The following is a 25,220-nucleotide window of genomic DNA, read 5'->3' as shown; positions in this document are numbered from 1 at the left end:
TTTACTGAGCCTGCGCAGGACATCTCGGAATATTTTAGAGCTTTAAAAGACATGATTAGTAGGATGTTGCCCTGTGGTGCGCATGCTCTGCCCGCTCGTATTACTTCAGTTCTGAATGTCTGCTGTGGTGAAAGCTATGACTATCACAAAGCTCAAGACAACAAGTGACAGACAGAGGGGAGAGTGGGTGGGATGTGTGGATTCACAGAGGACCACTCGAAGAGCCATGGTTACAGGTAAGTAACCTCTCTTTCTTCTTCATGGCCTCTGTGAGTCCACACAAATGGGTGACTAGCAAGCTCACCTACTGGAAGGAGGGCCATTACGCCAACAAAGGAGCCAGCACAGCACTTCTGAAACTTGCTTCCTTCTTGGCCCTGACATCAAGATGATATTGTGTCACAAAAGTCGAGTGTGTAGACCAAGTGGCCGCTCGACAGATGTCAGGGACTTCAACGCCACGCAACAAAGCTGTAGACGTTGCCAGCACTCTAGTGGAGTGTGCCTTTAGCACCTCTGACAGAGTCTTGCCTGCCAACTCATAAGCCAACATAATGACCGAGACAATCCACCTTGAGATTGTCTGTGAGGAGGCAGGAGAACCGTTTCGTGGGCCATAGAAACACACAAGAAGTGTGGGAGAAGTATGGAAGTCCTTGGTTCTGGAAATGTAGAATGCCAGGGCACAATGAACATCAAGGGAGTGGAGCATGCACTCAACACCAGAAGATGGATTAGGAAATAACGTCGGGAGACTTAGAGGTTGATTAACATGGGAATCAGAGTTAACTTTGCGAAGGAAAGACACACCTGGATATAACAGAACCTTGTCAGGAAAAAACTGAATATAAGGGGCATCAGCTCGAAGAGCGGCCAGTTCGCTTGCTCGACATGCAGAGGTTATCGCCACAAGGAACAAAGTTTTAATAGAAAGAAATTTGAGGTGCACAGAAGCCATGGGTTCAAACGGAGGGCGAGTAAGTGCATGGAGAACGACCTGGAGAGATCACTGAGGAAGTGGAGGTCAAGTAGGTGGATGCATGTTTAGCAACCCTCTTAGAAATCTCTTTAACATAGGATGAGAAAACAAATGAGAAGCTTCAGACTCTTCAGGTTGGTATGAAACTACCGCAGAAATATAAACCTTTAATGTTGAATGGGCCAAACCTTGGTCAAACAGGTAACGAAGGAACTTAAGAAGGGTGTCCAAGGAAACTGGAACCGTGGGCAATTTCTGTGATTCAGCAAATTTGATAAAGGAGTTCCATGTATATAAATATAATGAGAGATGGCTTCCTAGCTCTATTCAAGACTTCAGCCATGTTGGGGGAATTCTCCATGCTGTGAGGTGCAGAGAGCTGAGGTCGGGATGGCAAAGGCGATCTCCGTCCTGAGTGAGAAGGGACGGTTGAAGGGGTAGTCTTAGAAAGTCCAAAGCCATGATTCTGAGAGTAGTGAACCAAGGTTGACGAGGCCACCACATTGCTATCAAAACGGCATCTTGATCCAACTGCTGGATTCTGACTATCGTCCTCTGGATGAGTGGGATGGGTGGAAAAAGATAAATTAGGCCGTCGTCCCAATATACCATGAAGGCGTCGCCTAGAGAGTTGCCTCCCCTTCCTGCTCGCGAGCAGTATCTGCTGCACTTGGTGTTGGTTTGAGTGGCGAAAACGTCGAGACCTAGCGTTCCCCCACCAACTGCAGAGAAGGGAGAAAACGGTGTTGTTGAGAGTCCACTCATGAGTCTGGGTTGTAAGGTGGCTCAGACAGTCGGAAACCTCATTGTCTTCTGTAGCTACATGAAGAGCCACCAGAAAGACATGGTGATCGTAACACCATTCCCACAGCTGAATCGCTAGACATAGAAGATGTAAAGAATGGGTGCCACCCTGCTTGTTGATATAATACAGGGTGATCATATTGTCCATGATGACTTGGACCCCGCGACCAGCTGTGAGAAATTGGAAATCTTGAAAAGATCGAGGTGTAGCAGTCTCTCTGAGCTTGACCATAAAGCGTGGATCTTTCAATGACCACAGTGTGCACCCCATCCTGTCTGACTGGTGTCTGTTGTGACCTACACAGTGAGCTGAAGAGGCCAGAATGGGCGGCCTACCAGGAGGTGAGAGACGAAGGTCCACCAGGTAAGTTGGCAAGCTAACTCTGGAGTCACCAGAAGACGCTTGGAAGGATGGTGTATCAGAGGGTCAAACCAGAATAGGTACCATGCCTGTAAGGACCTCATCTTCATCTCATACGTTGAAGAACCAATGTAGTTGACACCATCAAGCCTAGCAGGTGCTGTGTATGGTGAGCGATGACTGTGCTGCAACGCCAAAAGGGGCGGATGGCCCACCTTAATTTGATTATTCTTTCTGGACAGAGTAAACACCATGGCTACGATAGGATCGAGATGTGCTCCAATATAATTCCTGGTCTGAGATGGTTTCAGATGAGATTTTTTGTACTTGACCTGAAGGCCGAGATCCACCAATGTCTGTAGAACAAAGGTAGTGTCTTTTATGGCTGCGCTGTGTGATCTTGCTACTATCAACCAGTCGTCTATATTTGGGAACACTGTGGTGTTGTGTAGACGAATATAGGCAGAGACTGGAGCCAGACATTTTGTGAAGGTCCTCGGAGCGGTAGACAGGCCGAAGGAAAAGGCACAGAATTGGTATGCAGTGTCCACATGAAGAGGAAGCGGAGGTATTTGAAATGATTTTTGTGAATTGAAATGTGGAAATAAGCATCCTGTAGGTCTATAACCATGAACCAGTCTCCTGGCTGAAGTAGAGGGATAACTGATTCTAGGGTGACCATGCAAAAACTCCTTGGATGAATAGAGGTGTTCAATAGTCTCAGGTCTAAGATGGGACAAAGACCTCCATCCTTCTTGGGAAACATGAAGTAACGTGAGTAAAAACCGTTCAGGATGTCTTGGGGAGGCACCCTCTGGATAGCACATTTTTGAGGAAGGAGTGTGACCTTGTCCTCTAGAGTAGGTGAGTATGCTGTGGGTCTGACATGACCAAGAGGAGGAAGCTCCTTGAATTCCAACAGGTAACAAAAATATATGATGGCTAGCATTCAAGTGTCCTTGGTGATGGTGGACCACTTGTCTATAAAGGGTGCCAGTCGGGGATGTTGGGGATAATCGAATAGAGTCAAAGGTATTGTTTGTTCTTTCTTGTAGGTTGACGGAAGCCTTGTCTGAGCTGAGCAGGGGCCTAGGACTGGAAAGTAGGAGCAGCGGGGGATGTCTGAGCAAAGGATCTCTCAGGGGCCTGATTCGGAGGTTTGTAGGGGCAGTAGGGATGCTGGTAAGATTGATGGAATGTAAAAGGCTTGCACCGTTGATTGTGCTGATATCTAGGTTGTTGAATGGCATAAGATTGGGCCATCTTGCAAGTTTTCCATTACCTTGTCGGTCTTTTTGCTGAAGAGGCCTACGCCGTCGAAAAGTAAGTCCTCGATGCGGGCCCTAGCATCGTCGGTGATTCCCGAAGATCTTAGCCATGGATGCCGTCTAAGGGTGATAGAAGAAACCAGAGATTTAGCAGCAGCGTCAGCAGTATGATGGGACACCAGACGTTGTTGCTTGGCTAGAGTAGTGTCCTCAAGATGGGTGTTAAGAGCCGCAGTTCTGACCTCATCAGGAGCAGCTTGGAGGATAGGGAGGATCTTATTCCACAGTTGCCTGTGGTAGGCCCCCATCGCGGCCAGGTAGCTGGAGACCCTCATCACAAAGAAGGCCAGCAAGTATAAGCAATATCCTAGTATGTCTAGTTTCCTTCCTTTTTTATTGGTAGGGGTAACTGAGGACTGGTTGCCTGCTATGGATTGATCTGATTGAACAATGATGGAGTTTGCTGGAGGATGCTTAGCCAAGAATGTTGTATTGGTGCTGTGAGTGCAATAGCAGTTCTCCACACGTCTGCGAATCTGCAAAGATGTTGACGGTTTGTCCAAAGACACCTTAATAAGGTCCATCATTGCTGGGATAAATGTTAAACTTAATGGCGGAAATTTTTCCTGATTAATGTCCTTAAAGATAAGATCATGCTTGGGAGGAGATGATTGTTCAATATAGAATTCTAGTGATCTGGCCATACGAAGAATGAATTGAGCATAAGAAGTAAAATCTTCAGATGGCGACGGTGGGTGCACATTTGCAACATCAGAATCTGGGGTTGGTAGATTTCATGGTGATTCCCCTGATCCTGATCAGAAACTGTCGATATAGACAATTGCTCAGAGACAGAAAGAGCTGGTGAGGAAGAACGATGATGATGATGTCTAGAAAAAGAAACCATAGGTGCTGAGACCAGATGGTTGGAACGGGATGCAGACAGGGAGACAGACTGGTGCGAAGTCATTGGTATCGAAGAACGTTGTTTTGATTGAGCCGGTTCACAATGAGTTGACTTGTGTCAAGCTGGAACTGGATCACAAAGAGGTACTTTAGTGACAGGGAAATGGTGCTTAGATTTTTTTAGGCTTCGACACCACTGAAACGGGCTTGATACTAGCTCGATGTCGACTCCAAATGGGAGATGGTGACAGCGATGATTCAGACGGGCTGTAAGCGTATTGAACACATTTGTGATGTTGATAGTATTTTGGAGCAAAAGCTGAGTCATACTGCTCGAATAGACACCGGTGCTGGTCACGATACTGATCTGCATCATAAAGAGGCTGTTTCTATCCATGAAAGGCACGGCGCCGAGAGGGATGCGGGACAAGGATTACCTCTTGATACTGAGGTAATGGAGAGATGTGGCTTCTCTTTGTTGTCCTCCTTCTCCGAGGAGACTGTGAGATCGATGCCTCTGAATTTGAGAGGTGTATAATGGTTGCCTGCCCAGTCAAAACAGGGCTAGAATGGGCCAAGGCCGTGTTGGATATGATGTCTGCCTCTGAACAGCCATGACTTGGCAACAAGCTTGGTATGGAGACCAAAGCTTGAACCCAGGTGGGAAAATTCAATTGTCCCATCTCAGAAACGGAGCCTTGGTAAGGAACGCCCCTCGATGATTCCTCCAGGATGGGGGATGGAGGGGAGACGTGGGCAACTGGCGTCTCTCGAGGCTGATATGATTTAGGTGCCCGTTTTGCTTTTTTCTGTTTGCTCTTGTCTTTGTATTTTTGTTTCTTAGTAGGATGGGTCTTTGAAGAGGTCTTTGACATAGATGTCGACATCGATACCGATGGTGACTTTGGTTTTGGAGCCTTAGAGGAAACCCTTGGTGAGGGTATACACACACACACTACACTTGATCTTAGCCAAAAGGCCAACGGTGAGGGTATAGGATCACTGGAATGGAAAACTTGGACTGAGGCGGTGGAACTGGGGTGAGTTCCATAGTAGGGCTTGTCGGCAGATTGGATGGAGCGAAAGATTTTTCCCACAAATGGGATCTCAGCTGTTGAAGCTGGAATTTTAGGGCTGGTTTCGTTAATATCTTACACTTCGGACAATTTTGAGTTTGGTGACTCTCGCCCAAACAAAACAAGCAGCGGTCATAGCAATCGGAAAAGGGAACTTTACTGGTACATGTCGCACAATGCTTGAAAGGGCCTGTGGAGGCCATTAAAAACGACGGGAAAGGGGGCAAAGGAAAGAACAAGAAAAATAACTCACAGGGAAACATCCGGAAATGAAAAATGAGATTGAGTTCGCATCCAAAAGCGTAATTGTAAACAGCCCAAAGATCAGTATACTGTTAATAGAATCACAATCACTAGCTCCACATAATAAAAAGTCCAATTTCAGCGGCGGCTAAAAGGAACTGAGGTAATATGGGCGGGCAGAGCATGCGCGCCGCGGGGCAACGTCCTACTACTCATGCCTTTTAAAGCTCTAGAATATTCCAAGAAGTCCTGCGCAGTCGCAGTAAAACCCACTTGTATGGATTCACAGAGGCCACAAAGAAGAACACTCCAGTATCTTTGCAAAAAACCTCCATGAACAGAAACAAAAGGCTAAAAGATATGACACTGGAAGATGAGCCCCTCAGGTCAGAAGGCATCCAACACGCTACTGAGGAAGAGCGGAGGACAAGTACGAGTAGCTCCAGAGCTAATGAAGTGGTTCGGCCAAAGCCGAAAGGATGCTCAGATGCAAAGAAAAATGATTTCAATATGAATCCAAGGCAGACTTTTCAACATCACTGTGATCCAAGTTTATGCACCAACCACCAATGCTGAAGAGGCTGAAATTGACCAGTTCTATGAAGACTTATAACACCTTCTAGAACTGACACCAAAGAAAGATGTTCTTCTCATTATCGGGGACTGGAATGCTAAAGTAGGGAGTGAAGAGATAAAAGGAACAACAGGTAAGTTTGGTCTTGGAGTTCAGAACGAAGCAAGGCAAAGGCTAATAGAGTTTTTTCTAGAGAACAAGCTGGTCATCACAAACACTCTTTCCCAACAACACGAGGCGACTCTACACATGGACATCACCTGATGGGCAATACTGAAATCAGATTAATTATGTTCCCTGCAGCCAAAGATGGAGAAGATCTATACAGTCAGGGGGAAAAAGACCTGGAGCTGATTGTAGCTCTGATCATCAGCTTTTTATAGCAAAATTCAAGATTAAACTGAAGAAAGTAGGAAAAACTACTGGGCTAGTCAGGTATAATCTAAACCAAATCCCTTATGACTACACAGTGGAAGTGAAGAACAGATTTAAGGAACTAGATTTGGTGGACAGAGTGCCTGAAGAACTATTGGTTGGAGGCTTGTAACATTGTACAGGAGGCAGCAACAAAACCATCCCAAAGAAAAGGAAATGCAAGAAAGCAAAGTGGCTGTCCAACGAGGCCTTACAAATAGCAGAAAAGAGAAGGGAAACAAAATGCAAGGGAGACAGGGAAACTTACAGAAAATTGAATGCAGACTTCCAAAGAATAGCAAGGAGAGACAAGAGGGCCTTCTTAAGTGAACAGTGCAAAGAAATAGAGGAAAATAACAGAAAGGGAAAAACCAGAGATATGTTCAAGAAAATTGAAGATATTAAAGGAACATTTTGTGCAAAGATGGACATGATCAAGGACAAAAATGGTAGACTTAACAGAAGGAGAAGACATCAAGAAGAGGTGGCAAGAATACACAGAGGAATTATACCAGAAAGATCTGGATGTTCCCGACAACTCGGTGTGGTTGCTGACCCTGAGCCAGACATCCTGGAGAGTGAAGTCAAGTGGGCTTTAGAAAGCATGGCTGACAACAAGACCAGTGGAGGCGATGGCATTCCAGTCAAAATATTTAAAATCTTAAAAAATGACGCTGTTAAGGTGCTACACTTTAGGTGCCCATTTTGCTTTTTTCTGTTTGCTCTTGTCTTTGTATTTTTGTCAGAAAGTTTGGAAAACTCAGCAGTGGCCAGAGGATTGGAAAAGATCAGTCTACATCCCAATCCCAAAGAAGGGCAGGGCCAATGAATACTTCAACTACCATACAATTGCACCCATTTCACACGCTAGCAAGGTTATGTCAAAATCCTACAAGGTAGGCTTCAGCAGTATGTGGACCGAGAACTCCCAGAAGTACAAGCTGGATTTCGATGGGGCAGAGGAACTAGAGACCAAATTGCTAACTCGTGATGGATTATGGAGAAAGCCAGAGAGTTCCAGAAAAACATCTACTTCTGCTTCATTGACTACACAGAAGCCTTTCACTGTGTCGACCACAACAAACTATGGCAAGTTCTTAAAGAAATGGGACTGCCTGACCACCTTATCTATCTCCTGAGAAATCTATATGTGGGACAGGAAGCAACAGTTAGAACTGGATTGGTTCAAAATTGGGGAAGGAGTGCGGCAAGGCTATATATTGTCTCCCTGCTTATTTAACTTATATGCAGAATACATCATGCGAAAGGCAGGACTGGAGGAACCCCAAGCCAGAATTAAGACTGCCGAAAGAAATATCAGCAACCTCAGATATGCAGATGACACCACTCTAATGATAGAAAGTGAGGAGGAATTAAGGAACCTCTTAATGAGAGTGAAAGAGGAGAGCGCAAAAAATGGTCTGAAGCTCAACATCAAAAAAACTAAGATCATGGCCACTGGCTCCATCACCTCCTGGCAAATAGAAGGGGAAGATATGGAGGCAGTGACAGATTTTACTTTTTTGGGCTCCATGATCACTGCAGATGGTGACAGTAGCCACAAAATTAAAAGACGCCTGCTTCTTGGGAGGAAAGCAATGACAAACCTAGACAGCATCTTAAAAAGCAGAGACATCACCTTGCCAATAAAGGTCCACATAGTCAAAGTCATGGTTTTTCCAGTAGCGATGTATGGAAGTGAGAGCTGGACCATAAAGAAGGTTGACCACCAAAGAATTGATGCTTTTGAACTGTGGTGCTGGAGGAGACTCTTGAGGAGAGGCTAGGAGAACCTTTCCGTTCTGAAGGAAATCAACCTTGAGTGCTCACTGGAAGGACAGATCCTGAAACTGAGGCTCCAATACTTTGGCCATCTCATGAGAAGACAAGACGCATGGGAAAAGACCCTGATGTTAGGAAAATGTGAAGGCAAGAGGAGAAGGGGACAACAGAGGATGAGATGGTTGGACAGTGTCACCGAAGCTATCAACATGAATTTGACCAAACTCCGGGAGGCGGTGGAAGACAGGAGGGCCTGGTGTGCTCTGGTCCATGAGGTCACAAGGAGAAGGACATGACTTAACGACTAAACAACAAACAAAAGCTTAACTTCACAGCAGTTTTGCAAAAAAGGGTACATTCACATTCATTTCATTACCAAATTAGACTAACCTGTAAAACTTGTTAACTAGTCTCATCCGGATAGTCCACAGGTCTGTTGGATAAGCTATCACTGTACAGTATTTTGGATATGTATTCAGATCAACTGGACCAGCAAATGCTGCTGAAATACCTGTCAAAATATTTAGTCTGATCAGCTGTAGCAGCTAAAAGGTTTACCATAAAGGTTTCACACAAATAATGTGCCATGCTATAAAAACAAGCTAAACTTTCCTTTGACAAATTTAGAAAAGCTTGGGGCAAAGTGCATTTATAGTCACAATATATATTCCAGGTTCATCCTAATCTCTCTCTCTCATACACATTTAGAAATGAGGGAGACTGTTAACAAATTTCAAGATCCTTACCAAGACTCAGAAGCTGATCAATTCCAGAAATAATCCGTTCACATTCTTCATTCTGGGATTTTCCCTGCCATTCCCCCCTTTGAGGTTTGTATAATAGTTTTGCCATTTCTTCAACAGTCACAGAAACACTAGCTCCCAATTCCTCAGGCTGGTCAACTACTTATTTTCAACAAAAAGAGGTGAAAAGAGAAGAATACAAAAGATAGCATGTTTAATAAACTGAAATGTTTATGACCTTCCAACTATATGAATTTCACTAATCTGTATTTAATATTCACATTTGTAATATCCCACCACATGGGTATACAGGTTAGATACCTATTCCATGGATGGGGCAGTGGGCTCTCTATCTTCTCTCTCTCTCTCTCTCTCTCTCTGAGAGTCTCTGCACACGCACACTAAAGCCCATTTGTGTGCATTCACAGAGACCACAAAGAAGAAGCTGGCCTTACATCATGATAAATTTGGTGATTTCAGTAGAGTAGGCTGTCGTGCTGTCAAGGTTTAGTCCAATACAATGGGCATTCACAGAGACCACAAAGAAGAAGCTGGCCTTACATCATGATAAATTTAGTGATTTCATAGAGTAGGCTGTCGTGCTGTCAAGGTTTAGTCCAATACAAGCACACACCTTTCTCATGCAGACCTTTGCATTACTAAACCAGGACTTGGAAATTATGGTTGTCCAGATATTTCTGGCTGCAAATCTCACATTCCCTCATCAACAACTTTTCTGACTAGAGTTTACGGGAGTTATTAACCAAAAACATATGAAGGGGCAGAGGGATAGGCAAAGTGTGGCACTCTGGACTTCCATGGATTACAACTCTCATCTGTCCTAGCCAGTAAAGGCAAAGGTAAGGAGTGCAACTTCTGGAGAGCTGCACTGCCCATCCCTATACACTAGATAAAGGATCATGTGCTCATAAAGGAATATTAAGATGAAGTACATGCTCAGTAATATGATACTTAAAATACATGAAGCATGTCTCAGTCGCGTTTCAGTAATTCTTGTTTTCCTTTGTTTTGTTCTTTGTTTCTTCTTGAGTCCCCACTCCCCGTGCTCACAATTAGACCCAAGAGGCAATGATATAGTTTGATTCCACGCCCCCACCCCCAGTTGAATAAGGAACTGAAGTGGAGAATGCTTAGCTGTTTCCACTCAGTTTTTCCATTTAAAATTACTCCCAGTTGCTGTTTTTTCTCTTCATGTTGGAAAAGATAAAAGTAACATGTTGCATTTGTAGGCAGATAAAAGGAGGAATCAATTCAAGCCACAGCTCCTTGCCTTATTTGTCTGCTCAAACTTAATAGGTTCCTGGGACTGACTGGGATTTCAAAAAGAATCAGGAATACAATGGATCACGTGTCATGTTAAAGTAGTGGCTGCATAACCCTTTGTGTTGTATCCCTTTTTTAAAAAGCAATTTGACTGAAGCAATCTGAGCCTGTTGTCAGAAGGATAACACATCAAGAACATCTGCACATATCAGTTGCCCCACCCCAGCTGCTGATTCTCTATAACAGGCAAAGTCCACCAATTTATCACTTATTTCATTTATAAATATCTTTTTAAATTGAACAAAGAGACAAACAGTTAAAAATGTTAACTATTTTTAGCATACCATTCTCTGGAATTGGCTCCATATCCCATGGGCTAAGCCTTTCAATTTCACCATTGTCCCATCTATTTGATAAACACAAAGAAGTGAAAGGAATTACCTCTCCCAATACAGACCAGACCAAATTAAAATATGGATTTTAGATACTTCTGCTCATATGACAATTAGAGAAAGGAATGGGCAAAGCATATTTAAAATAAAAATAAGCAGGGGTTTTCCCTTCTGTCCTGTAGAGACCACATCCAATAAATAGTTCTCCTTATCTCTATGAGAGGAACTAATCCAGCAGATCCTGAATTTTAACAATCAATTGTTGTTGCCTGTGCTTAATTTCCATCATTATAATTTGAAGATCTGATATATAACTATTCAGGATGCTACAGGCATGTTATTCTCTCTCCCTTCTGTTAAGGTAGAGGAAGGATTGTTTGTTTATTTGTAAAGAGACTTTACGTTTCCATTTTTATTCAGTTTTGTTGTTATATGCTGTTTTTCCAATATATGGCAATCCCAATTCTGATGTTCAATGAGTGATTTACCACTGCCATCTAACACAAAGTGTGTTTCCAGGTCTTCTGAATCTTACTCTACCCCTACACCACCTGGCTGTCATTGAGGTTTTGCATTCTTCAACTTTCTTAGGAAACTTCTGGGGTTGCAAATATAATTACAGTACTTACAGGTGAGAGGTTATATGGCAAGAAAATAAATGGTTGATATTTTTCCCCTCCCCCCATGTTATTACTTTGATTTTAGAGTACTGAATTAAGTGAAACTTTAGTCTGACATAGGCACATTTTTCTCATGTAGAAAAAGTCACCCTTTAGTCTAGATCCTGAATTTTATCTTTCTGAATGCCAGAACAAGAAAAGAACTGATCTCAAACAAACTTTAAGAGCAACGTATCCAAGCTCGACACATTTTGATTGATAAGTTTCTTCTTCTGGAGCAAATGATACAATGGACAAAATCCTATTGTGTAACTTTTCACCTGCTGCAACTTGGATCAGGCACTGGAAAGATTTAACTTACACTAATGAAAAGCTTTTCTGACTTTAGGCTTAGAGGCTTCCCTGAGCTTCCTTTTGCCCTGGGGAAGGCTTTGGGAGCTACGTGACGGGGCGGAGGATTGGATCACTGTTGGATTGCTGCCAATGACCGCTGACACCAATACAGCAGCAATTTTTTTTACTTTTAAAGGCTCCCCATCCCTGTCCTGACACTCTCAAAGACTTCCCAAAGACAAAAGAAAGCCTCCGAATCTAAAACGGGGATATAAGAAGCCTTTAATTAGTGTAGACTGAATGTTTCTGGTGCCCAATCGAGATGCACAATAGGATTTTGCCTAAACCCTTACAATCAAGTCTCAGTTTCTCAATAGAAATTACTAGTGATTTAAGTATGCTTTTCTCAGGCCCTAAAGGGATTATATAAACCAGATTTCATAAAAACCAAAAATTTAAACAAAAAGAAGTGCCTTTTAATGTGTTTTGAATTAGCAATTGAATTAGATATACAGTGGTGCCTCACTTAGTGATCGCTCCGTTGAGCAATGAAATCGCTTAGTGATGGGGTTTTGGCCATCGCCAGAGCGATTGCTTAGCGATGGCCCCTATGGGGAAAAATCACTTTGCATTGATCGCAGGAAAGCGATCACCGCAAAGCCCCCATTTTCGGCCAGCGGCGGTTTCAAAATGGCAGCCGGAAAACAAAATGGCTGCCTGCTGTGTTGCCTCGCTTTAGAGGCAACCAAAATGGCCGCCGCAATGGAGGATCTTCGCTTAAGGTTAGTTTTAAAGCCCATAGGAACGCATTAAACAAATTTTAATGTGTTTCTATGGGCTTTTAAAAAATCGCTTAGTGATTAAATCGCTTAGCGACATTTTTTCCAGAACGGATTAACGTTGCTAAGCGAGGCACCACTGTATTTAGATACATTTACTATCTTGCTTAATGTAAAAACTAAAAAAGATAAAGTCAAGTGTGAGGTTTTGGAGTTTTCTTGTACTCTATTTTTTATTATAAACTTTCACAAGACTACCTGCAGCTACAAATTCTGTTTCTATTGCCAATCTGAAATGACTACATGCCAGCAAACATATACATACTTAACAGTGTAACACTGAAAAGGGCTGTCCGGATATTGTGGCTGATATGGCTCCTGACTCAAAACAGTTCCGAACCACCAAGCATCATCAATAATTGAACGAAAGCGATCATCTACAAGACAGAAATGAGATATACAACTATTTTTAACTAACTTTCTTCCAGTACACCACGAGGAAAATAGTTTAACTATTACATTTTGTCTCTTTCATCCTCTCTACAAGCTTCACTCAGTCTTTGAATTCCAGTGTCGCTGATCACCATATCTATCACTCCAGTCAGCTGGCTATAGTCGAACTTCACCAGGAAACACAAAGTTGAAAGCTGCCCCATCTTCTCTATTGCATTCCCTGCCCCCTTGGCAGTACACAACATGAGTTCACACACTTAGCTTGAATATTCAGAATTAACACTGTATCATCAATCTATTTATCACTATCGACGTTCCCAAGATTCTTCCATAATTTCAGGAGGACAGACTTACAAGGATGCCAATTTCTTTGCCTTGCTTCATCATAAAACTGACGCAATACCAGGAAGTCAATAACATCTGGCATATCATGGTATCTAAAAGAAAGGTTACAATTTAGTCTTCAAATGTCCACGAATTACCTATATTGCTAACATTTAAATATGTTACATATATACATACATACTTAATAGAAAATGATTTGTCCTGAAGATGTCCTGTAACATGATCCATAAGAGTAAGTTTGAGACAGCAGAGTGTAGGAGGCCCAACTTCATAACGTATCCCAACAATTTTTACCAATTCTTGTTCCTAACAACAGATATACATAAAATCAAGATTAACACCAGTTGAGTAAAACTACATTGCTTATAGTTAGATTTAGATTAAACCTTCAAAAAAACAGAGATCAAGATTTAGGGTTTACCTTGTATTTGTTACCACTTCCTAGAAAGCAACTTTTCATCAAAATTCAAATCTAAAATTCCTTGCCTTTTAAGACAATGAACAGAAAACACTGCAACTTGTAGTGAGAGTTCTAAAAGAATATTCATTTATTTATTTAAAATATGTTACCCGACCTTTCTCATTATGAAGGACCCTAGGCGGCTTACATAATTGAAAGACAGTATTTGAAGTTGAAAACAATGAGTATAAAATGGTGGTTTACATCATTAAAAGACTATATTTAAAGCTAAAACAGTAAGTATGCAAACATTAAAAAGGAACAAATACCATTCTGATGCTATTTCTGGATAATTTTGATCATTAACTGTTTCAACAGAAGGGAAACACAAGTATTTCAAGACAAAACAGATACACAGCTGAATGAAAAGGAACAATTATTTCCTACATCTGCTAGTCTGGCAGCAGACCGCTGTCAGAGCAAAGGAAAATCAAATCCAAAGATATTTCCTTGGTTTGCACAACTTCTTGCACAAGCAGAAGTGAGAATTGTTATAGAACCTATTCTTGCACAATCGTTTATAAAACATGGCTATTCTCTTAGTTTGTTCACCCTGCTGCAGTGTCCAAAGAGAGTAATCAGGAAAGAGCAATCAGTTGTCCTCACAGTAGTGCTTACATATTTCCCTGCTCACTCTCAGAAGCATGCCAAACAGTGAAAACAGGTGAGCCAGAAGCAGTAATAAATGCAAATGAACATCAGACAATTAACAAACAGATGAACTGCAGACCATTGTTCCATAGCCTGTATCATACTTTTGTGATTAATAACACATGGACGACTTACCATGGTAAAGCAGATCAAGTTATGCCCAAAATATGAGGCCTTGATTCTTCCCTTTGTTATAAATTTAAATGCTCACCTCATACTGTCTTATGACCTTCCCTAATTTACTGTGACCAATGAGAATAATTGTAGATTAATATCCAAAGGAGGAGTAACAACCAGTGCAGAATCAGTCTTACCCTAAGAACTATTTTCTTCCACGGCTCTTTGTGAGGATTCAGTTTATAAATACAGTTTTTTCTCACTGCTTCAATGTAAGCTTCATGGCCTTGTCGAAAATATATCACCTAATAGAAACAAGTTTTTATGTCAGGGAATGAAAATCACAGTGGTGTACAAAATTAGTGGTGTACTGAAATTAGAAACATTTTTTTCTATTTAGTTGTAAGACTGACTGCACTGATTATTGAGGGAGATGATCACCCATTATCACTTCCACTTACCATCTTCCACCTCCCACCACTGCACATTCACCCAGGTTGAACAGAAACTAGCACAAGGTATTAATCTTTACTATGCAATCTAAATATACTTTAGTTGTTCCTCCTGTGGTTGTAAATTAGAAATCCACAATTTTACCCTTAAGGAAACATCTAATGAGAGTGCACCCACATACACATACAAGCACCTCAGCAGGGTTTCATCCCCAACAATCTCCACCGTGATCACAATCTACATTCCTGCTAGCAACAGGTTAACAGTAACATCTGAAGCCAGGAAACAGTGTCCCAAACTGCACTGCCCAATTCCAGTACTGGAAAATGTGGAATATTGCCACCAGCTTCAGGGACAACACAAGAAGCAGCCAAAGGCCACAGATGGTTCCAGGATAACAGTTTGTACACCGTCAACATCACCACACTTTTCTTTTTTAATGTGTAGGCATCCTTCAGTCTTGAGAGACTATGGTAACGTGCTCTGAACAGAGGTCTTGGAACAGTGTCTTGTGGTGTGGCTGAGAAGGCCAAATCGAGAATGACAAACCCTTCCACAATGAAGACAAATACAATCTGTCCCCTGTCCAGCTCCCTGATTTTGCTCGTTTCGGGACTGCCTCTTTGCCTCGGCCTACTGAACAAGTGTCTTTTCAAATTGGGAGAGGACATGCTGCACCACATGACTCCAGGCTGAACGCTCAGATGTCAAAGTTTCCCATCTGTTGAGGTTTCACTCTGTTTCGGATGTCAAAGGGACCTGATGTTGAGCTACATCAAAAACTACAGTGCCCTTCATTTCCTCATGAAAGGACCTGATGATGTTAAGGAGTCAAGATGGACATCCAAACTTGGGAAGTATTTTAAAAAGGCCATCCTTGTTAACCAAATCAAAGGCCTTTGTGAGATCTGTGAAGGCCACAAGGAGTGGCTGTTGTTGTTCCCTACATTTCTCCTGCAACTGTCTGAGGGAAAATACCATGTCAATGGCAGATCTATTAGCGCGAAATCCACACTGTAATTCTGGATAGACTCTGTCTGCAAGTATCTGGAGCCTCTTCGCTCTGGCAACTTCTGTGATGTTGCTGGAACCAATTGTATTGGCTTTTGCCTTTTCTTTTTTAAAGGCATGCTTTAAGGCTATAAAAAGACTAAACACAATCACAATGTGGCTTTCAACTTGAACTTCTGTCTCATGACATGCAACCAATTGTGGAACTGTTCAATGTAGATTTCAATTCATGTAGCACAGTTTAAGTCCTCTCACCTCATCACCCATTTGTGGGACAAAGGGCGACCTTCGAAGTCTGACATTTGTTATCCAGTCTGGAGGGTGGAACTCACTGGGCAGTTCTGGGGTTGCAGGTTGTTGGGAGGCATTCACTTCAACATCCTTAGAAAAGATTACTCAATTTAGAATGCAATGTTATGAATGTCAGCCAATTAATTCTTTAAAAGTGTGGAAGATGGCTTTACTAAAGTTACAGTCAGTTTCTATTTTTTCTTGTTAGGACACAAGCACTTTTTTGCATGTTTTAAATACAGTTTCTTTGTACAACTAGCAAAGAAAACTTACAGATACATTTCAATTATCTTGCAAAATTTTCATCAGCACTTCTGTGGTTTCATAATAAAGGGCCACAGAGACCAAAAAAATTATTTTCCCAAAACGTAGTATCTGTACTTATATGGTATAAACATGGAATACAGATATACTTAGAGGCAATTTATTAATTTTTGCCATTTTAAAAATAAGGAATTAAGATAATGATTTGTATCAAAGCTACCCAATGAATTACATTTGCAACCTTTTTCCAGATAAGCTGTTTCAGATCTTTCTGCTAGGAAAATATTAAGCTACTTTTGTCTAGAATTATATGAACACTAGAGACGTACTCTTTTGTGTTTTTGGACTGAAATTCCCAGAATTCTCCAAGAATTCCCTCGGAAGAATCCTAGGAGGTACAGCCCACAAATAGAAATCTGCACACTTTTAGATTCTTTCTCTCCCCGTTTCTTGTTTATTTTTTTAAAAAGAAATCTGCCACAGTTCTTCCTGGGAGTCACAGTTCTTCAGGAGGCGCCCTCTGTAGAGCCTAATAGGCGGAGACTACAACTCCCAGCATCCTCTAAGCTCGCAAGAGCCTGTTTCTCCCTATTCAGTCACATGACTGACCAAGCAGCAGAGACCTGACCCTCCTATGGGAATCACAGCTTCACTGCCCATTCGGCCCTATAGAGACCTCCTCCCAACGAACTATGACTATCAGGAAGCAGCATGTCAACTTTCTTTTTTCACAAATTAACCAGAAATCTAGAAGCAAAGGCCACAGAAGCTAGTGGTGAAGATAAATAATTCAAAAACCCTTCACTGAGAGGGAGGAACCTATAGGTGCACAAACCTCTACCTATACACTGCACCTTCCAGAATTCTGCCTGGAGCAATAAAAAATATAAGAGAAAGCATACGCCTAACATGCACCATTTTTCTCATTTGCCCTATGGCAAGACATGGATGAAAGAGCAAGCGCCTTCTTCCAGAGGTTGCAGGTGCTTTCTTAAGAGTGGTTAACTTCACTCTTCCTTCCCTTTCTCCATCAATTCAAAGAACCAGGTGAATCAGTCAAAATTTAGACAGAGATCTTATTTTATCAAGGGGTGCTCCCACATCCCATTTTTGTAATCTAAGCCTAATTAAAAAACTATATTGTTATTATTAAATTTTTTTTATATATATACCTCCACATAGTGCTATAGCACTACCTGGACAAGTTTACAAGATAATTATACAAGGAAAACTCATGGCACAGTGGTTAATTCGTATACATGAAAATAGAAGAGAAAAACCCACAATACCTCCTCATGCATTTTAGTTTTGTATTTTTTCCGTCTTTTCTTCTTCCTCTTTGGTGGAGATATTTTTTCCAACGATACCTCATCTTCTGAAGAACTACAGTATTTGATAGTCGTGCGTCGAGAAGTTCTTACAGGAGGTTGTAGGTTAATCCCTGCATCAGCTATCCAGTCAGAATACTGGCTTGAGGAGTCACTGTTTAGGGAGAATACACATACTGCCAAGTTATAGATCTGAATGAATACATTTGAAGTAATACTTTAAAGTTTGCTGGATGTTATTCAGAGTTAAACTACTTTAGAAAGAACCAGGTTAGGTCATAGGACCTTTAAAATAGATATGCTTGACCATTATAGCTGTTCTGGACTAATACTTTATAGATGCCCATATGTGGAATTTCAAACTAAACTGTCTACACTTATAAAAGAAAAGGAGGTGATCATATGACTTAATTGCAATGTACTTTCTGGTGAACTTTGCATTTTGAACGTTGAAAAGATAAACATACTTTTAAAGCCAATGATTTTAAACTGCCAACAGTTTTATACTCCCCTCAGAGTTACAGCTATTCTACTCATCTGATGAAATGTTTGCACGCATGAAAGCTTATAAAAAATAAAAAATTGCCTTATGGGTACTGCATGGTTTCTGATTTCTCTTTTCCTACAACAGACTAACAAGACTACCTGCTAGATTATATTTTTCCTGCTTCCTCTAAACACAACATAAATAGTCTGATAATTGACATTTCACTGATACTATTTCAAGATGGTACTTTAACTATAGATGAAGTCTCTTAAGTTTAACTTTTGAAAATCCTTTGGTTTCCCGATAAACTCCAACCACCACTGCTTTTGTAAGAGGAGGGAGAGCACATGCTCCTTTTTCAGAAAGTCACTTGCAGAAATTGTGTATTCCCTTTGGGGTCTTCTAACATACAAGGAAAGAGAAATTCAGAAAGTATAGTAATTGCCCTTTCGGCACCCAGTCAGGATAGGTTAGCAAAGAAAAAAAAGCTTTGCATATCTAATGCACATATTTATTTGATTATTTGACTGATAGACATACCGCCCCATTAGTGTATGCACTACTCTGGGTGGTTTAACAATTTAAACTTTAAAATCTCACAGACTCCATATAATGATACATATGACAATATACAACTATCATACAAAAGAACTACTGTTTCACACTTCAAGGTTCTGAGCTTCAGGCCTAGGCCCATGTTTGCATGGGAAAAATGTTGAGCTTTTCTTATACCAGTTACACTGAGATACAGATCTGCATCTATGCCATCAAACAAGTGCCTTTCATACAGTTTCACTCATGGAGGCCTCTGAGATTTCGGGATGCTGATGACAAGATATGCAAATAACTCAAACTCAGATAAGACTCCCTTTTGGATGCCATCGGGCTAGACGGAGCCAACCTGGGTCTGAATGGCAGCTAGTCCTTTGTAAGAAGATGAGGCAGAAGAGACAGATGCCACTGCCCATCCAACTACCAGATGTAAAATTTCCAAAAGCAAGGGCCAGTGTGGCTGCCAAAGGACTGTATGACTGAGACCTATTCCCACTTAACATTGAAGAGAAATCTGGGGTCACAGGAGTTGAAAGGAATACACAGAGAAGACTGGTGGAACTAGGACATCCTGAGACTCTGCACAGAGTTCTGGAATGCTAAAACTGAATTTAGTATTAATGATGAATGCTCATAAAATCACCATTCTTTGGCAATCTTGCCAAGTTGAGACAGCCATCTCCACATTTTCCCCATCTTTCTTCTTATTTCTCAAAGTTCTGGCCACCACAGAAAAATACCAGTTAAGACAAAAATATCTAAATATTAAAAGTAAGTACTCCTAAATAACTGAAAATGTGAGAAGCCAGTCGTGGGCTTAGACAGGGAAAGAACTGTGGGATAAGCTATCCAAGTGCCCTAGATATGTGAAGCTTTCTTTAGCTGGGCAGCAAAAGGGAACAGCCTACCTTTCCTGGATGGTTCCTTCCCAAAGACTAAGAATTAAATGGAGAAGAAACAACCTGATTTTACCTGGAACTGTTACTGTCAGTTTTTCTATCAGTCTTCCATTCTTCCTCATTGGAAGACAAACTCAAACCATCACTTTCTTCTGCTTCCTGGATGAAAACATATCAGCACCAAGTTAAAAATTATGTTACAAACTGGATGATCTTCACAGTTCTTCATTCTCTTGTTCGTGTTTATTAAATTAAATTTGTATCAAGTTGTCTCAGGGTAATAAAAATAAAAGAACATTAGTTCTCTAATTCTTTCTGCTACCAAAACAATGTACTAGGTTTACTAAAGCACAACATACAAAACATACATTAGTTCTACACATAATCTTTACATATAAACACAGCTGCTTCAACAAGAATAAAAGCATATACACATACTTCCACCTTGGGAGGTCAACCATCATGCCACCAGAAAATATGGAACATGGCCTCTGGCCCTGCTGAAGTCACCCACTCCTGATACAGCACAGTCAACCCAAATGTAATAATAAATGCCATGTCTATCTATACTCAAGGGGCAGTAAATTTGTTGTATCTATTCTGTCTTTTTTGACAGTATACTGGAGTTTCAGAAAAAGGGAGTCAAAACTTCCAGTACTTTCAATTATTAAAAAAATAATAGAAGCAGTCACCTGTTCTATAAATCCAAAATAGTTATCCACATCTTCGCTAGAAGAATCGGACTGGTCAATATTATTCCGTGCTTGATATGCCGCATATTTACGTCTATAAAGTCTCCTTTTAGACTGCATCAATGAATCTTCAGAGTCACTCTGAATCAGAGATATTAGAGGAAGACTAAGTTAGGCATAAAGAAATACTGGAATCAATTCTGCCAAAGATACATAGGACATAGCTATCAACAATTTTGAACCAAATGTAACAATGACTTAAGGATGTTTCAGCCATCATTTTACAAAAGTGACTTACTAAGGTGAAGCATGGCAATTAATCTTAGTAACATAGGAAAAAGCAACATGAATGCTTCTCACCACCTAAACTTGTCCAATCAAATTTGCCTGTGTCAAACATACTCATGCTTTCAAGAGAAGCTCAAACATTTTTTGCTCCCCGCTTCTCTCACACACATATTCATTTGCATATTCATTTATTCTCTCATAGTTTGCTGAAATTGTGTAAGCTTAAGTAAGAAACCAAGAAAATCATGTATACAGAGCAACATGTATTCTTCATTACTAGACCTCCCGTATAGGTTTCGCACTCAGTTTTCCAACATAACTAGCTTCTTTATTCCCCACATTATTTGTAACTTAAGATGGTTCTCCTCTCCCAACATATCCTACCTTGTCTGAAGACTGAAATAACTTCCTTTTCTGCTCCACAATATATAGCCGTTTCTCCTCTTCTCCTTTTGCAATCCTATATTTCTCACAGTTTCTAAAAAATATGTATTTTTAGAATGTGTCAAACAAAGCATAATTACAGCTGTGAAACAAGCATCACTTACTTTAACCTTCTGTCATCAACTTTCGGCTGCAAGAAGACTGAAACATACATTTTACCCCGTATATAAAAAAATAGGTTTCTGTGTTCTTTCTAGCTACTGTCCTCTGAAAATGCAGGCCAAAGAAACTGGTGAAACATTAGGAAGAAAAACCTCCAGAACGTGGCCAAACAGCCCGAAAAAACCACAATAGCCACTGAATCGCAGTCATGAAAGCCTTCAAGAACACAAATGCTGGGTTATTATTAGTCCTGTTAGGCTGAGAAAAAAGATAAAGTAAACTTAAGTTTGTACAGAATACTGTACACTTAAATGTTACACCTTTAGCCTTAGAGGACTCCAAGTTAGAATCAGAAATCTGAAGATGAATTTGAGAAGGGGGTTTGATTCTGAAATCAAGACAGAAGAAAAATGATTAGGCAGCAAACAAACTTGGGGGCGGGGGCACCAGCAGGTTTATAGTGATCCAAGAATGTCTTTGGAGCAAAAAGTTCACTGAAGTCTAGATTTTAAGATACTTTCCCTACATTTAGCTGTGCAATCTAAAATGGAAAAAAAGAGGAAAAAACCACAGATTTTTGAAGATACCTTTCATAGCAGATACTTGCTAAGCTCACACACCTGAATATGCTAGAAGTTACTTCTGGAACAACTACTCTCCGTCTCCAAGCTTGGAGGTCTCTTTCTGTAGCAATCTGACTCCTTGGAGCATTCTGATGCATCTGACGCACACCTTCAACTTGACCACTACGCCTCAGGCCAATATTAGGAGGAGACTGGATATCCGAGTTTGATCTTTGAAAATCTAAAAACAAACAAGCATGATAGTGAGTAAGCATGATAGCAACACCGATTCTGCATCTCCTGCCTTTGAGGAAATATTTACTTTTATCTATTAATTGCACATTGGCTCTATCTTCATTTGAGACCAAAGTTCACGCAACCCAGCAGGCAGAAGTATTTGAAAATCCCAATTATTTTTAATGATGATGAAAGTTTAGCATATGGTTTCCGCAAGTATAAGGTTTTTCCATTCACATTATGTCTTCTCTGATCTTTAAATGAGACTTGAGTCTGTCCTAATTATTAGGCTGGAACTCTGGGATGCAGGAACAGCTCAAATAATTCTCAGCTGAAGACTTTTGGAAAGAACATTGTAGAAAAAATCAACACACATCTAGAAGTGAGCAACTTCATTTTTGAGACTGATTGGCAGCTTGGAGGCTGTACTTATAGAAGGGCATGGCCAAAGTGGCTAGCTAACTTTTAAAATGTTTTTTATTATTTAATAAATTAAATGTAAAGATTGCAATGATGCAATTAAGTTGCTACAATACACAAAAATAAGCAATATAGTATTTTATATATCTCTGTAACATAATTAAGATATTGTAAGAGGCTTTATCAGATGTGATTACTAATCACTTGTTCATTTCATTAATATTATTCCTTCAGTTATACCGTATTTTTCCATGTATAAGACGACACCCATTTTTCTAATCCCAAATAAGAAAATTTGATAGCTGCTTTCCCCCTCCTCTTCCTAAGTCCTGTGAAAGCAGGATCAAAGGCTGCGGAAGTGGAGGAGGAAAGCAGCAATCTTAGGAAGTGGAGGGGTAAAGCAGCTATGAAAAAGCTGCAGGATTGCAGCACTTTCATCCTGCAGCCCCTTCATTGCTGCTTTACCCCTGCACTTCATAAGCCCCATGGGGCTCAGGAAGTGGAGGGGTAAAGCAGCGATGAAAGGGCTGCAGGATCAAAGGGCTGTGATTCTACATTGCTTTGATCCCTTCCCCCCTGTGTATGACAATCCTCAATTTTCAGTCTAAAGATTTTAGATAAAAGTACCATCTTACACACAGAAATACTGAATATACTTATTCAGTATTTACATTGAGATTAAAACTGAATCCTAAACATATGCACAGGATTTAAGACATTAAATGTTTTAACATTTCATTTTTATTTTTTAAAATGGTCATTTTTACTTTTAAATTTTTACATTATAAGACACTAAAAAGCAGAAGAAGAATTTGAGAACCATTGCTTTCTGGATCTCTGACACTTGAACAGCACCAAACTATTAAGACATTTCATAAGGAGAACAAACAAGAAGAAAGTCAGATACCAGAAATTGTTTGAATGCAGTTGAAAGACTTCCAGAATAATGTTAAAATAAAATGATTCGTTAAAGACTCCAGAAAAACTGTACCAGCTGCTGGAAAACCACAGCACTAATATTTAGTGGTGATATTTTTTAAAAAAATTTCAAAGGGTCCTGAAAGGGAGCAAAAATGTATATAGGGGATACTTTACTCATCCTGAATATGTTGCTCTAATTTCAAACCATTTTAGCATATAGTAATATAGCATTGCTGCCTTTCTGTGTCTCAGTCTTCTAATTTCTTTGCTACACTCTCCATTTGGATTGATGACTGAAACAAGGTAAAGTGGTGCCTCGCTTAGCGACGTTAATCCGTTCCTAAAAAACATTGCTAAGCGAAAACATTGCTAAGCGAAATTAAGAAGCCCACAGAAACGCATTAAAACGTGATTAATGCGTTCCTATGGGCTTAAAACCTCACCTTTAAGCGAAAATCCTCCATAGCGGCACCTTTTTCGTTGCCTCTTAAGCGAGGAAAAACAGCGGGCGGCCATTTTGTTTTCCTGGCAGCCATTTTGAAACAGCCGATCAGCTGTTAAAAAAGGGTCGCTTTGCCATGATTGCTTCCCCGCGATCATCGCAAAGCGAAAAAAAAACCATAGGGACCATCTCAAAGCAATCGCTTTTGCAATCGCAAAAACTCCGTCACCAAGCGATTTCATCACTCAACGGAGCGATCGCTATGCGAGGCACCATTGTATACAAAATATTTAACAATTTCAATTTGTCACTGGCAGTGTTAAAGTTGTGTAATTCTTCTGTAGTTTTTAGAATCCAGGTTAAATATCAGGCATTTCTTGCTCCATATAAGATAAAAACTTCTGTTGCAACATTGTGAGCATCACTTTGCTGGCATGGGAAATTAGAGCAATGGTGCTATAATAATTGCACTTTTTGGCTTCTCACTCTTAGAGACTGCAATGTATACTGAACATTTCAAGTATGTTGACCATTGCTTTGTTTTCCATGTTTGTTGGCACATTCATATTAGGACTTTCACATATTCAGTGTCTGTAACTTGAAATAGTTCTAATGGTATTTCACCCACCCCTGGTGATTTATTTCTACCTATTGTTGAGAGCAGCTTTGACCTCACTTTCTAGAATTGGAGGCTCTTCATCATAGGATTCCTCTTCAAAGGAATTTGTCATTATTTTATTTCTTCTGTATACTGTTTTCACCTTCTCTTTATTTTATCCTGATTAAATAGTGTGCCTCTCTGTTGATTATTCAGCATTCCTAATCTAGACTTAAATTTCCCTTTGATTTCTTGGATCTACTGGAAGAGATCTCTTGTTTTTCCTCTTTTGCTGTTCTCCTCTATTTCTTGCACTGGCCATTATACTTGTCTCTATGTGACAGTCACTGAAAAGCTGCCTTCAGGATTCTGGTCCTATTTCTGTTACCTTTTACTTTGACTTCTTACTTGTCCCTAGCAATTTTAAGTATTTCTTCCATCATCCATCTCGATTTTTCTTTCCTTCAGTCTTTCCATATGCTACAGGATTTTATTTATTTATTTACAGTATTTACATTCTTCTCCAATAAGATATCTGGTTCACAGTCAATTGAATTTAAGAATGCAAATCTGTTCTTTATGTGGAGTTTAAATACATCAAAGATTGTTTATACTGTATTATGGTGCTAGGATTCTTATAGCAC

At 40.5% G+C, this 25,220-nt stretch overlaps 1 protein-coding gene across 5 annotated transcripts in view; it reads right to left on the bottom strand.

Annotated features, from left to right (window-relative positions):
* BRWD1 (bromodomain and WD repeat domain containing 1) overlaps window positions 1–25,220 on the bottom strand; it is an 86,594-nt gene that overhangs the window by 25,134 nt on the left and 36,240 nt on the right. For 2 of the 5 annotated variants that reach the window (XM_020789380.3, XM_020789382.3), the window contains exons 19-31: window positions 22,016–22,199; window positions 21,234–21,327; window positions 20,562–20,702; window positions 19,943–20,028; window positions 17,893–18,085; window positions 16,304–16,429; window positions 14,782–14,889; window positions 13,538–13,662; window positions 13,366–13,448; window positions 12,884–12,995; window positions 10,779–10,840; window positions 9,154–9,312; window positions 8,798–8,918 (exon numbers count right to left, since the gene is read on the bottom strand). In XM_020789380.3, coding sequence (XP_020645039.3) covers window positions 8,798–8,918; window positions 9,154–9,312; window positions 10,779–10,840; window positions 12,884–12,995; window positions 13,366–13,448; window positions 13,538–13,662; window positions 14,782–14,889; window positions 16,304–16,429; window positions 17,893–18,085; window positions 19,943–20,028; window positions 20,562–20,702; window positions 21,234–21,327; window positions 22,016–22,199 — 1,594 coding nt within the window. Of the gene's footprint in view, window positions 1–8,797; window positions 8,919–9,153; window positions 9,313–10,778; window positions 10,841–12,883; window positions 12,996–13,365; window positions 13,449–13,537; window positions 13,663–14,781; window positions 14,890–16,303; window positions 16,430–17,892; window positions 18,086–19,942; window positions 20,029–20,561; window positions 20,703–21,233; window positions 21,328–22,015; window positions 22,200–25,220 lie in introns of those variants that run through there. The other 3 variants (XM_020789381.3, XM_078390538.1, XR_012085125.2) reach the window with 2 other exon arrangements.

Source organism: Pogona vitticeps, chromosome 3 (assembly GCF_051106095.1).
Source record: "Pogona vitticeps strain Pit_001003342236 chromosome 3, PviZW2.1, whole genome shotgun sequence".
Taxonomy (NCBI): Eukaryota; Metazoa; Chordata; class Lepidosauria; order Squamata; family Agamidae; genus Pogona; species Pogona vitticeps.
The sequence above is the reverse complement of the archived record's forward strand: the minus strand, read 5'-3'. Positions and strand labels throughout refer to the sequence as shown.